Raw genomic sequence first — 12385 nt, 5'->3', positions numbered from 1 at the left:
TCATCTAAAATCCCTTTTACAAAACCTATCACTTAGCCAGAATGGCAGGTTGCTAAAAATAACAAGAGAAAAAATGTGGAAAACACTGTCTTTCCTCCTAGAAACCAAGATTAAGGTGCAGGTTCTGCATTATCAGTAGGCTGGGGAAGAGAGGCTGTAACATGGGAAGCAAACTGCTAATAATCAGTTCTAGTTCGGACACTACAACATTATCTTTTTCTGAGCCATTTTTGGTCAATTATGCATAAAGGCTAAGTGATTAGTTATCATCCCTTTTCTTCATTAATAGCTATATTTTTCTAACTACTTTCCATCACAGTAGTTGCTCCTATGGCAACACATTCTCTAACACTCATTCCTTGAGAGTGACCGCACCACCACAAATGAAAGACAATTGAATGGGGCAGCCTACATCTGTCCCTTATTTTCTGTTAGGAAGGCGTGTGAGTAACTGGCCAACTGGTTTGATTGCCAACAATTTCAATATTAAAAAATATTTGCATCTATTACCAGTCAAAAGTAATATCTGCAATTTAAGAGAAGGAACAGCAGGTGATGTTGAAATTTTCATAGTACAGTAACTTCTAAAAAAATACTGTAGAAATACAAATGATTACAGCATTCCAGATTTTAAACTACTGGATGTTATGCTTTGGGAGAATAATTCCACTTGTATGTGATTATTTATGGCGAGATGTGGGGCTTTTTCTGGTTGGTTAGTGAAATCTTTACTGTCAAAGAGTGTTGCTGCCTGCCCTCTTCCTTCTCTTCTCAGTAACTTCTGAATTCTTTGAGTAATTATAACCAGTACTTTTTTTTTTTTTTTAAACAGAAGGTTGGAATTTTCCAAAACATAATATTTAAACCCAGCAGAGGACAGAAAACTTTGTAAACGCCCTTGGGGGGAGGAGGGGAGTGGGAAATTGCAATAATCCAATATTGGATGAGAATCCTGATATGGAGAAATTTTTTGAGATTTCAATCCTCGTCAAACTGCAGAGAACCTACCCATACGAAAAAGTTAGAGAAGAAACAAACAAACTTCATTAGTTCTGCTTCCCCTGGATACGTTTGTGAAACCTCAGGTTTGCTTCAGTTTAGGATTTAAAAGGGGGGATGGCAAAGAGGAAGAAATGCATTCCGTACATTTAATTAAGGCATCTTTCCAGCAAACTTTATGTGACGGCTTTTTGATGTTTTTTTTTCCGTTTTTCTTTTAACATACAAATGCTTTTTGCATGTTAACAAAAAAAAAAAATTATTTTAATTTATCTGAATGCTCATGTACAAATGTATAGACACTGAAGAATACAGCACTTAGTTCTTCAGATGACTAAGAAAATCGTGTTTGAGAAAATTAAAGATAGTCATGTCCAAGAGTCTCTTCAACTGAAAATCTGAAAGAATAATTGCTGCAGCATGCTTAGGAGACTGATCCCTCAACCCCTGCCATGCCAAATCCACTATCACCCCAAAGGGGATAATAACTGTCATGCCTAGTCTCAAGCACAAGTACGTTTGTTAGTGCACTGACTGATACAGAAAATAAGGTCTAGCATAAGAGTTGCTTCACACTAAAGTGTGCTAATGAATCAAAGCGACAGGAGAGAATTTTAACCTTCACAGAGCAAAGGAGTTTGTTTGCTAAGTAAGTAGAGGAAATAAGAGGCTAACAAAAGAGACATTTGTTGACTCAAGAAAGTAACACAAACAAGTAGGTTTTTTCAAGTTCAGAAATAAAAGCTTGAATATCTCCTGCATAAGGAGGAAAGATTACTAGATCCAGGGTGAGAACAACAAAGGAAATATGTCTGGGCAATTCGGAAGTCTCTGAAGAAGACTGGCTATGTGAGTGAACCAATCACACTGAAAGGATGGTTCCAGTAAAACAAATTCTCTCATCAGTAAGGTCTTCGTCTGAGGGCTTCAAAACAGACTGTCCCTAAAGGGAGGACCCAAAGGTGAAAAGCATGTACCAAGACTGAAATCTAGACTGACATAAGTTCAACAGGTTAAAGAAAATGTTTTACAATCTATGTTTCTGCTGCACACATGGCTGAGAGCACAAGGAAGCAGCACATGCTGGCACCTTTTTAACAAGGTTTCAAAGAGCCAGACATAACGTTATTGTATAATGCATATTCATTTTATTAAATGCAGATTAACATTCAATGCAGCAATGTTTTGAAATTTGTTTCTGTTTTCATTTTTGGAAAGATTTTCCAATATTTGCTCCTTTAGCTTTTCACTTACATTCAACACTCTCCTGGCTTTCTACACAGTTTGTTTTTTTTTTTGTTTTGTTTTTTTTGAACTACGCTGTATTCTGTCCTTCAAAGACCTCAGTTGTTTATTTCACAATTTAAGTAGGTCTACCATTCTGTATCTTCACAATCCAGTCTCCCTTCTAGAGATTTTTTTCCCCCGTTTTGATTACTCGAAATATCTCTAGGTTCAAACAACCCTATTTTGCTACACAATACACAACCACAGAATAGCAGTGCTACACAAATACACAATACAGAATAGTTACTACACAATACACAACTACAGAATAGCAGTGGCCCCCAGAATTTGCAAAGCCTGGGAGCAGCATGTTATATACTAGTTATTTGCAAACATGATCAAATTCAGCCCAACACATTCTGAATTCAGTACATACACTGCAGACCTTACGAGTCCCAGAGGCAGACTTTCTGCACATATTTCTGTCCAGGGAATCGTAGCCAAAACACACCAAGTCAAAACATAAAACTCTCAACTGGCAAGAGAGAGAGAGGTACATTCATACCTTTCACATAAAAGGAAAGAAGACATTTCAAGGCAAATATAAGAAGAGCTTTAAATCTCCTCTTTTAGAGCTCATTTGATTCCAGAAACATTTTTAGTTGTCTTAATTGCCTGATAAAAATGAAAACACCACCACCACAAAAAAAAAAAAAAAAAAAAAAAACCTACAGGAATACAAGAGGACAAATTTCAAACTGAAATACCCTTCGATACGTCAATAACTTGTCCGAAAATGAGCAGTAAGTGTTGTGAAAACTGTGCTTCACAAAGCCTATAACATGACATTTCCCACCAATAAAGCAGACAACAGCAATTTTGCGATTCCACAAATTCCAGGCAGCTCTACTGTCCTTAATATTATTTTATTTATTCTAACACTCCATGCATCATGGTACCCCACGGACATCCTTACTTGCTGAAATCAGTTCTGTCCTGTGTACAAACACCTTGTCATCTTCCTTTGAGTTGTAGGAGACAATTTAAAAATTCAACTACTGTTACAGAATTGTATTAAAAGTGTAAATCAGAATCCTTCAGCTTTTTCCATTTTTTTTTAATTGTAACTTTAAGGTTTCAGCTTTTGGAGTTCTTAAAACAACCCACAGTGTTACGAAAAAAATAAAAGAGATGCTTTAGAGTAAATGTTAGTATAGGTGAAAGAAGAATAACGTGTGACCTTTATAAAGGAGATGAAAAGAGTAGTTTTGGAATGTAGTTCATGTTGTAGGAGGGATAATAGCTTCCTTTTAGTGAATGCTGAAAAGCCACAAAGCAACACAATGACCGGTTCAGCAGCAACTTTAAAAGATTCCTATAAACCGGAATGGAGAAAAAATGGAACTAGATAAAAGGAGACATTTTTATAAGAAACGAATCCGCTCCCCTCTTCCCCATAATGAAAGTTACGTTCCCACTTTTTAAAAAAACAACTCTGCTATGAGTCATGAAAAAAATGAAGTAACAATTACTTAGATATTTTCTGCTAACCAAAACCACACTTTTCAGTCTTTAAGGGATCATTTGTCCCTGAGACAACCACTCTGCTAAGACTAGACTATAAGTTATTGATGTTGTTTATGGAGGCGGGGGAGTGATTCCATCTGTCTGTGATGGGCACTGTAGGTTTTTAAAAGAAAATAGTCAATTCCAAACACTTTACTGATAGAACGCTCTCTGAATGCTTGACCTGAACAAACAGACTACCAGGTAACTGCTACTTAAGCTCGGTAACTGATTTGTTCATGATAATCATCTTACCCAGATGTACCTTACATTCTGGTTTACATGTGTGTGGGATCTCTACGTTATCTATGCTAATAAAACATTAATCAAGGGCCAAATTTATAGCAGGCACTTTATAAGTAAGGTCAGGACAGGTCAGCCTCACATAATAGGAAACAACTACAGGCTAGATCTTAACACTGTAACTGAACACCCTTGTTACTTTACCTTGGCCCTTGGGATCAAGACTAGTAGCAAAATGTTTTTTCTGCCTCAAAATGGTGTTTCCCTTAACGTAAAGTGAAATGCGATCATTACAATGCTCATTACTTCTAGAAATCTGGAGAACATTTATGCAGTTTAGAAGAAAAATCTCAAATAGCCATTATTTCATCTACGATGCTGTTTACAGAGCCTTTTAATTTCTGTGTTAAATTATTCTATTTTTAGCTCAGTAGCACTGCCCTACTCCTGTGGAATTGATTTTCTGTTGAGATTATTACTAGCTTAAGTTGCTCGCCAACAGAATACTGCTTTTGAAAATGGCACTTTTAATTTCTTATAATGCTGCTTAGCAAACTCATTAAGACATCTTGAATAAAAATCCTTTTGAAAACGTAAATATTGTTCTTAGTCTGCCTCATAATCTATTCCTAATGAAGAAAATATTGATGGCTCTGAATAGTCACTATGAGTTAAAGAACATGGCCTCAACAACTGCTCTGTCATTTTCTTTAAGTCTCAGTAATATACATATATAGTTACGGACAGAACATGAAGGCTGATTGGGAACACTAACACAATTTCTGCACTTTAAAGGGATACTTTTCCTTTCCATAAAGAAGATAGAACATAAACGAGGAAACTGCAATCTAATTTTTGAGGCAAAGGCTTATTTAACAATTCCTAGCTATAATACCTTCCAAATATCAATTCTCTTATTCAAGAAATTCGTCAAATACAAATTACAGTTTCAACGTTAACCAGTGCACAAAACCAGGAAGAAAGAAATCCATGATACTGTTATGCGATTTGTTCAATGAAACCCGAGCATTCAGATTCTGTAAAATCTCTTATTTAGTATTAGAACTAAGTAGAACTGTTAAAGAAAATGAATTTATGCTTGTGAACCTCAAAGAAATTCTAACACAAACAGAAATAAAACAAAACAGCAGAAGCAAAATTCTAGGAAAGTATTTCAAGACACTTAAGTTGCCCCTAAGTTCCTAAATGCTAAGACAGAGTTGCTATTTTGACTTACCTTCCTTCATTGACTAGCTCTATAAAGGCAAGACCAGCATTCTTTTGTATAGAGTTCTGCCACTCCTGAGAAAGAGAAAAAGAAGACAGTTGTAAAAATGAGACCAACAAAAACCATCTACGGTTAGAAAATCATGCTCCTTCTTTTAAATTCTGATCACTTACACCACTAACAAACATAAAAAGCATTAATTGTGTGGTAATCAGGAAGGAAACAATCACCAGCAAGAACAAATAAGTGTCATCCATTCCAAGTCACATTCTGTGGAGGGCAGAAGAAAACAAAAACATCCCACAAATAACTCTTCATCGTTCACTATGTTGTGTGCTAATTCTCAGCTTCCTTTGGTTCACTGATCCTCTGCCTTAGTGAGACTTGGTAATGCTAATACAATCTTTCAAATACATTTAGTGCTTATTGTTTAAAAACAGATTTCTTTAATACTAATTACACATATAGATAATAGTCTTCTCATCTTTACATCATATGTTCACTTCTAGTGCAAAGATCAGGTTTATCAAATAATACATCAATAACACCCAACACATATTAAATTAAAAAAAAAATAACAAATTAAAATAATTCTAACAGCACAGAGGCAGGCACCACACATTTCTTACATCCAAGAGAACCCTTAATTATAGCAAAATTCCACACGCCCTTCAGGAGTAGGTGCAGGTTCTGCCTGATCTCCTTATAAGACATTTTAAGAAGTAATCAACGAACATGACACATTAGTGGGCTTCCTTCCTCTTTTGAAAGCTGACAAAGCAGCCAAATTTGTCAACAAAAATACAACAAAGCCTAGAAATGCCATACTCAATAGCAACAAATTGACAGAAATTAAAAAAAAAAATATGGAGTAACAAATGTGTGAGACATTGTAGAGAAAAAATACAGGGATTTGGAAAGAACAGACTGGATATAGCTCTTCATTTAATTCAGTCATAACTGTTTTAACTGTCTTAAGTTTGTTCCCCTTCTAAGCCAACAAAAGCCATGCAGACAGATATCTTAGCATTACATCAGCTTTCTTGATTTCCTTGTTTTATTGTAAGAAACAGCAATCCTAGCAATTATTTTTTTTAGAAATCTTGACAGTTTTAGAACAGACAGAAAGCACAAAACTGCAGATTGATCTTAAATCTATTTCAGATTTCTAAGAACAGAAGTATTCAGCACTCACTGTACCACCAGAGAAAGTTTTTAGCTACCCGTATTTGCGAAGTGATATTACCCCTCTAAGTTAGAGACATCAAGTTTGATCAGATACACACAAAAACCAACAGAAAAATCAAAAGGTTGACATGTTTCACTATCAACTCATTTTCTACTTCTTAATCATTTTTAATGTGTGACACTGTATAGCAATGTTGAATTGCAGAGGCAGATTGAAAGGCAGAATTAAGAGAAGAATAATTAGAATTTGTGATGTACTACTCCTCATGAATAATATAAGGTTTCATTACTTTTTATATAACTAGCTTATATGCATTGCTAGTCGTGTAACATTCTAAACGGCAGCTAGATTCCATTTACATACTGTTGCATTGATATATTTTTTTTTAATTATTATTACTATTTTTGTAACACCCCCAGTGGTATCATTGTTTTTTTCCGGCTACATTTATTTTACTGATCTCTCTCCCATCATCCTTCCAATTCTCTCCCACTGCCTTCTTACTGTCACCACTACAAGACTTCAAGCTAGCCTGAAAGCTGTTTCAAATACTTTTAAGAAATATTTAATTCACTTTAAAAAGTCCTTTAGGTTGTTAATAACCTAAACAAAATAATTTGCAGAACTAATATTGTTAAGAGGCTCTTCTAATATAATATCGACTTGTAAATAGCTTTGTATGAAGATTGTTAAAATGACTGTTAGCCAAAAGTTCCTGAAAAGCAAAAAAAAGTAAAAGTTCTTTTTATGACACTGCCCATCTGTTACTCTACATCAGTAATCTCTCTCTCATTAACAAAACTCTCTACAACACTTGAAAATTTAATTGGTGAAGATGGAGTATGCCAAAAGTGAAAAGAAGGCGTATTTATCATGATACTTTTCAGCATTTTTCTCTACATCAGACATCATCAAAAGCAGTGTTAGTCTAAACAATTTCACAAATCCCAGCTGAACACACCCTAAAGCTAGTTTTAATAGTTGAAAGAAAAGACTAATGGTCATCATATTTCATGATCCCTTCAATATTTCCCCACAGTATATGTTCTCTCAAACAATTACACTCAGTGTGCATATTGCATTATTATATCAACATCTTAGTTATCCATCTCCCAAAGGTATTAGGGAAAAAAACACGTTAAAAGCCTCAAACTCAACCACTAATGCAACTAAATAACTACAAAACACATTTCAGCACTTTCCTAAGGAAGGACTGTAAGAGAAGATCAACAAAGTCAATAATTTCATACCTGTTCTAAGCTGTACTTAATTGACCATCATTTCCGATGGCTGTAAATGTTTAGTAACTGAAAGACATAATCTACTTTTAATGCTTTTGGTCACTGTACAATGAGAATAGCGAAGCAGAAAAAAAGACAGAAGCACTATGCACAAATAGCTACATGGAAAAGCAACCATTTCAAGGAGACAAATAAGAAATCTCATTTTACTCAAATACCATGTCTGATGTGGAAACTTCTTAGCTCATTACTTTTTCACCCACTTCCTTAATGGAATCTGTAAACACTTTGAAAAGTACTCGAGACAAAATGCATGTATTATATCCTTTCCTGAAATGATGCTTTGAGCATCATCTGAATTATTGTTTTGTATAGAACACTATATTACATTTCCTGTCGCTACTGTGCAGTCCTGTCATAAGCAAAATCATATCCCAGTCCTTTATAGCATCAACTTTATATCATCAACAAGATTCACTAACACATTTTAAGTACACAAAGGTCATCAGTTGAAAAAACGAAGCAGTATTAGTATTAAAACCATTAAAACCACCCCTTCAGAAACAGTCTCCTTCAAGGTTTGTATTTTAACCTACTGTCATCCCATTTGAGTTGGGCATTTCGTTTTTTTTTGTTTTGTTTTGTTTTTGTTTTTTTTTTTTAAATATCTATTTGACAGCTTCCTTTTTTAATTAATCCTAACTAATGGTTAGTCATGTGACACTAAAATCCATATAAATCACTACCACATCTCTTTCGTCTAGGAAATACATGTTGACAGAATACTACAACAAGCATTAGACTACAACCAGCAACGAGATTATTCTGGCAAAACAATCTTTAGTAACCTAGATCTACATGTGCAGTTATTCCACCTCAGAATACATTTAGAAGTCTTTCATACTACTCAATTCTCTTTCTTCTTTTTTTAAAAAGAAGCCATGTCTCTCATTCTGTGGCAATATTTGATAAATACTGAAGATCCTTAAGTCTGTACTGAACTTGGATTTTCACGTCACCTCTATCGATCAGTTATTTTTTCCATTTGCTGTTGGCTCCCTGCACATCCTGAATATTCCTGATCAGATTTAATAGTTGAGGAGCTCATTATTTATCCTTGCCCATCTAAAAGCCTTTTCTACAAGCATCGGCTAGTAGAAGCCAGTTTGAGAACAAATAAACAGAGGTAATTATTCTCAAAGTGCATTACAGACCAGTGGAACCCACTGCTAAAGAATGCTGCACTCCTTAAATGTAGGAGAAAGTGGAGATGGCATGCAAGGAAAACTCACCAATATTTAGTAAAATCACAGTAACTCCAATCAACTGCGAAAATACCCCATGTTGACAGCAGCGGGAAAGAGGAAGAACACACATTGAGAAGTCATGGAGGAGTGTCACATATGCTTGCCCTATCTTACTCTTCTTGAGAATCTCTTTTCATCCACAGTTCGAGATCAAACAGAGTAAGGAAGGTAGAGCCCTTAACTAACACACAGTCATTTCTAAATTTTAATCACTCAAACAAATGCCAGGATTTATTTTTTAGAAATATTTGGATGGGTTGCAGTTTCAAGCACTTGCATGTACACAGTAACATACAATTCATCCTCACCTGTGCACTCCTAGGAAATTAACAACCATATTTCAAAGAATTAACCAAAAATACATATCCAAGTTATATGAAAATATTTGTGAGCCTAATCCGTACTGATCTCACTGTTGAACAATTAAATATGCATCTCAAAAACATTCCAAAAAGTACCAAGAGATTAAAACTGCTCCATTTTCAAAGAATAGTAGTACCATTAAGTTATCTTTTATGTTTATATGCATACATGCACACTCACACATATCCCTTACATAACTTCTCAGAAAAAAAAAAAATCGTCTGGCAATACTAACGTATTAACCATGACGAATTATATCTCATGTTTGAAATGCACACTCAAATGCAAGAGAAGACAGGCAGTCAATTGTTTCTTAATCCACGCTTCCCATTAATCTGCTGAAGTTTTTAAAAATTTATTTTGATTCTTAAACAAATGAGAAGGATGACTTCCGTAGTGACAACTATGAATGGAGCACTAAGGAGTAGGGTGGGAATATGTGTTAACATGTGACTAGGAGACATATTATATCCTAGACTAAAGGTCAAATCTGCTTGAAAAACATGTTCATAGAGAGATATTCTAATCTTTAAGTGTCTAAAGTAAACTATCAAGAACTTTTCAGCAGTGTTTGTACTTGGTGTCACCACTCTCTCAGCACCACATCCACTACAGGCATGAATGAACTCAGTAATAAAGAATATATAGCAAAAACTAGATTATATCTCAGCTGTGTTTTTCATAATTAAAAAAGCTAGACTGCACATTAAGCAGAATATCTGACATCTGCAAACACATAACTTGCAGAGAGTTTGCTTAACATTTTTAAATCCACAAAGACACATTGAAAATGAAAAACTACGGAATTAGGGAAAACATAACTAAAAACTATGCAATATTTTAATATCAAAGTAACACCTACTGAGTACAAAAAAGCAAAATTTTGCAGAGATGAGATGTTTCAAACATAAGAGCAACCAGAAAATATATTTGAAGATGACCTTATTTAGAACAGTCATACAGGGATGCCCAAATAAAAGTGGAATTAACAAAATACCAGTAATGGAAGAACAATCTGAAACTGCTGGAGAAAAAAAATAATTTAAGTAATTACATACAAGCACCCTTCCATAAATAAACACATCACTATTGCTGAACGTTGACATTTACAAAGAAAAGCAGTAGTCTGCAAAAATATTTACTGATGTTTCATCAGGAGAAAACTTATCAAACAGCTTTGAATTTATCCAAATTTACACTATGTATGTAAGCTTAAACATGGCATCAGCATAACAAGTCAAGAAATCTGACTAGTCAATACAGAGGTTTTGATTTCAATAAGGATGATAGAAGTTACTCTAACCCTACAAGCTTGCAACTGATGATCATCGTTATGCCTCTATCAGGGCTCCACATAGTCAGGCTGAACAAATGCATCCTATTAGTATATGGTCTGTCTGTTTGGCAACTCCAGTCTGAAGACAAATGGCAGCTGCTGCCCTTCAAGGTCTGAAGTCAAGTCCTCAGGGAGTCTAAAAGCCCAACTGGAAAAATCAAGGCCTGTTCATTAGAGACTGCTCCAGGGGAAATTTGCTCGGCTGCCATCAGAACTATATAAAAGAGCTAATTATTTTTATAAGACTTTTAAGCTATCAAACACACTCGGTTACAATAACAAGTATTTACTGCTGGTATTCCATTAAAAAAAAAAAAAAAAAAGATTGCTTTTTGTAAAAAAAAATAAAAAAAAAATCAGCTAGTGAAGTCTCTGTATTTAAAAAATTAATGATCTTCTAGGAGAAAGTTGCATAAAAATCAACTAGATTTTTATTCTCAAGGGGAGACCTAACATCGAGGATTCAATTGCGGGGAAATATTCTGAAATGCACTCAAATCTTACTAATGAACGCTAAAGGTGAGTTGAGATTGCCTGTGTGACTCTGCCCCTGAAAAGAACAAGGAATGAAGAAAATCGAGATTGCTCCTGCAAAACTGATTGAAAAGGGCCTGTGAGGTGTATTTACTTGCTTTAAATCTGTGCCATTAACCAACAACTGAAAGTGCAGAAGTACATTAATGTATTACTGCTATGTTTGTTAAAAAGATACAGGTATCAAACACCAAGACTGAACCAAAGAACTGAAAACTCTCAGTGAGTTGTTCCAGTATTTTTCTCTTGATAAAACATAGAAATAAAACTTGTTATAACAACAGTTACTTTATAAAATGTACTCTATGGAATTGTAGAACATTTTTCAAGTATTTCATAACCACAAAGTCATTAACTACTTTAAACAAGAAACTGAATCAAAGTAACCACTGCAACATTTTTCCTGCCTCGCAGCATGACAACAATGTATTGAACTCTAACAATGTAACAGATCACTGCTACAGAGTATTTATTGCATAGTATTTATTGTAAATCTTTTAAAAGTGTTGTATGAAATTCATTAGTGTTCCTTAATCAATTCTTGGATGAACATGCATGTTAGCTTCCGACAGCCTAATTCAAAAAAGCAATTACAACCCCAGTTCTTACGTAAGAGGATGACAGAAAGAAACTATGTTGAACCAGTTAAAAAGAATGAAAATTTAAAGAAAACAGATTAGGAATGATTTATACCAATGCCTAGTGCTGAAGTTAATTACAACTAACCCAATAAAATAGTTCCTTTATTATCGTACAGCAAGTAATAAACGGAGACACAGAAAACAGAACTCTTAGCTGACTTTTGCATGCTCAATTCAATAGCACACTGCACTGAGAATTAAACAAGTAGTAAACAAGCCATACAGAAACAGCAGTTATTTAACTTAAAGCAGAAGACTCCCCTGCTGCTTAGCCACTTGGGATATTCCATGTAAACAGAGCTTCCTATAAACTGGTATTATGTTGTTACTGGTAAATGCCTGAAATTACCTTATAATGAGAGTTTAATTTGAATACCTGAAGTTTGAGCTGACGTCACAGTAAGTTTCTATAGATTCTTAAAGTAAATTATACACATACAGAGCTGGATTTGTTTTCATACTTGTGTGCCACATTGTTCCGTGAAATACTGAATAAAAAACCGTCAGCTTG

The 12385-nt window shown here is 34.7% G+C and overlaps 1 protein-coding gene across 4 annotated transcripts in view; it reads right to left on the bottom strand.

Annotated features, from left to right (window-relative positions):
- Window positions 1-12385, bottom strand: part of LRBA (LPS responsive beige-like anchor protein) — a 363075-nt gene that overhangs the window by 247019 nt on the left and 103671 nt on the right. For all 4 annotated transcript variants that reach the window (XM_052690432.1, XM_052690429.1, XM_052690431.1 and 1 more), the window contains exon 35: window positions 5273-5337. In XM_052690432.1, the coding sequence (XP_052546392.1) occupies window positions 5273-5337 (65 nt within the window). The remainder of the gene's footprint in view (window positions 1-5272; window positions 5338-12385) is intronic.

Source organism: Tympanuchus pallidicinctus, unplaced genomic scaffold (genome assembly GCF_026119805.1).
Source record: "Tympanuchus pallidicinctus isolate F22 unplaced genomic scaffold, pur_lepc_1.0 scaffold26, whole genome shotgun sequence".
Lineage (NCBI taxonomy): Eukaryota > Metazoa > Chordata > Aves > Galliformes > Phasianidae > Tympanuchus > Tympanuchus pallidicinctus.
The sequence above is the reverse complement of the archived record's forward strand: the minus strand, read 5'-3'. Positions and strand labels throughout refer to the sequence as shown.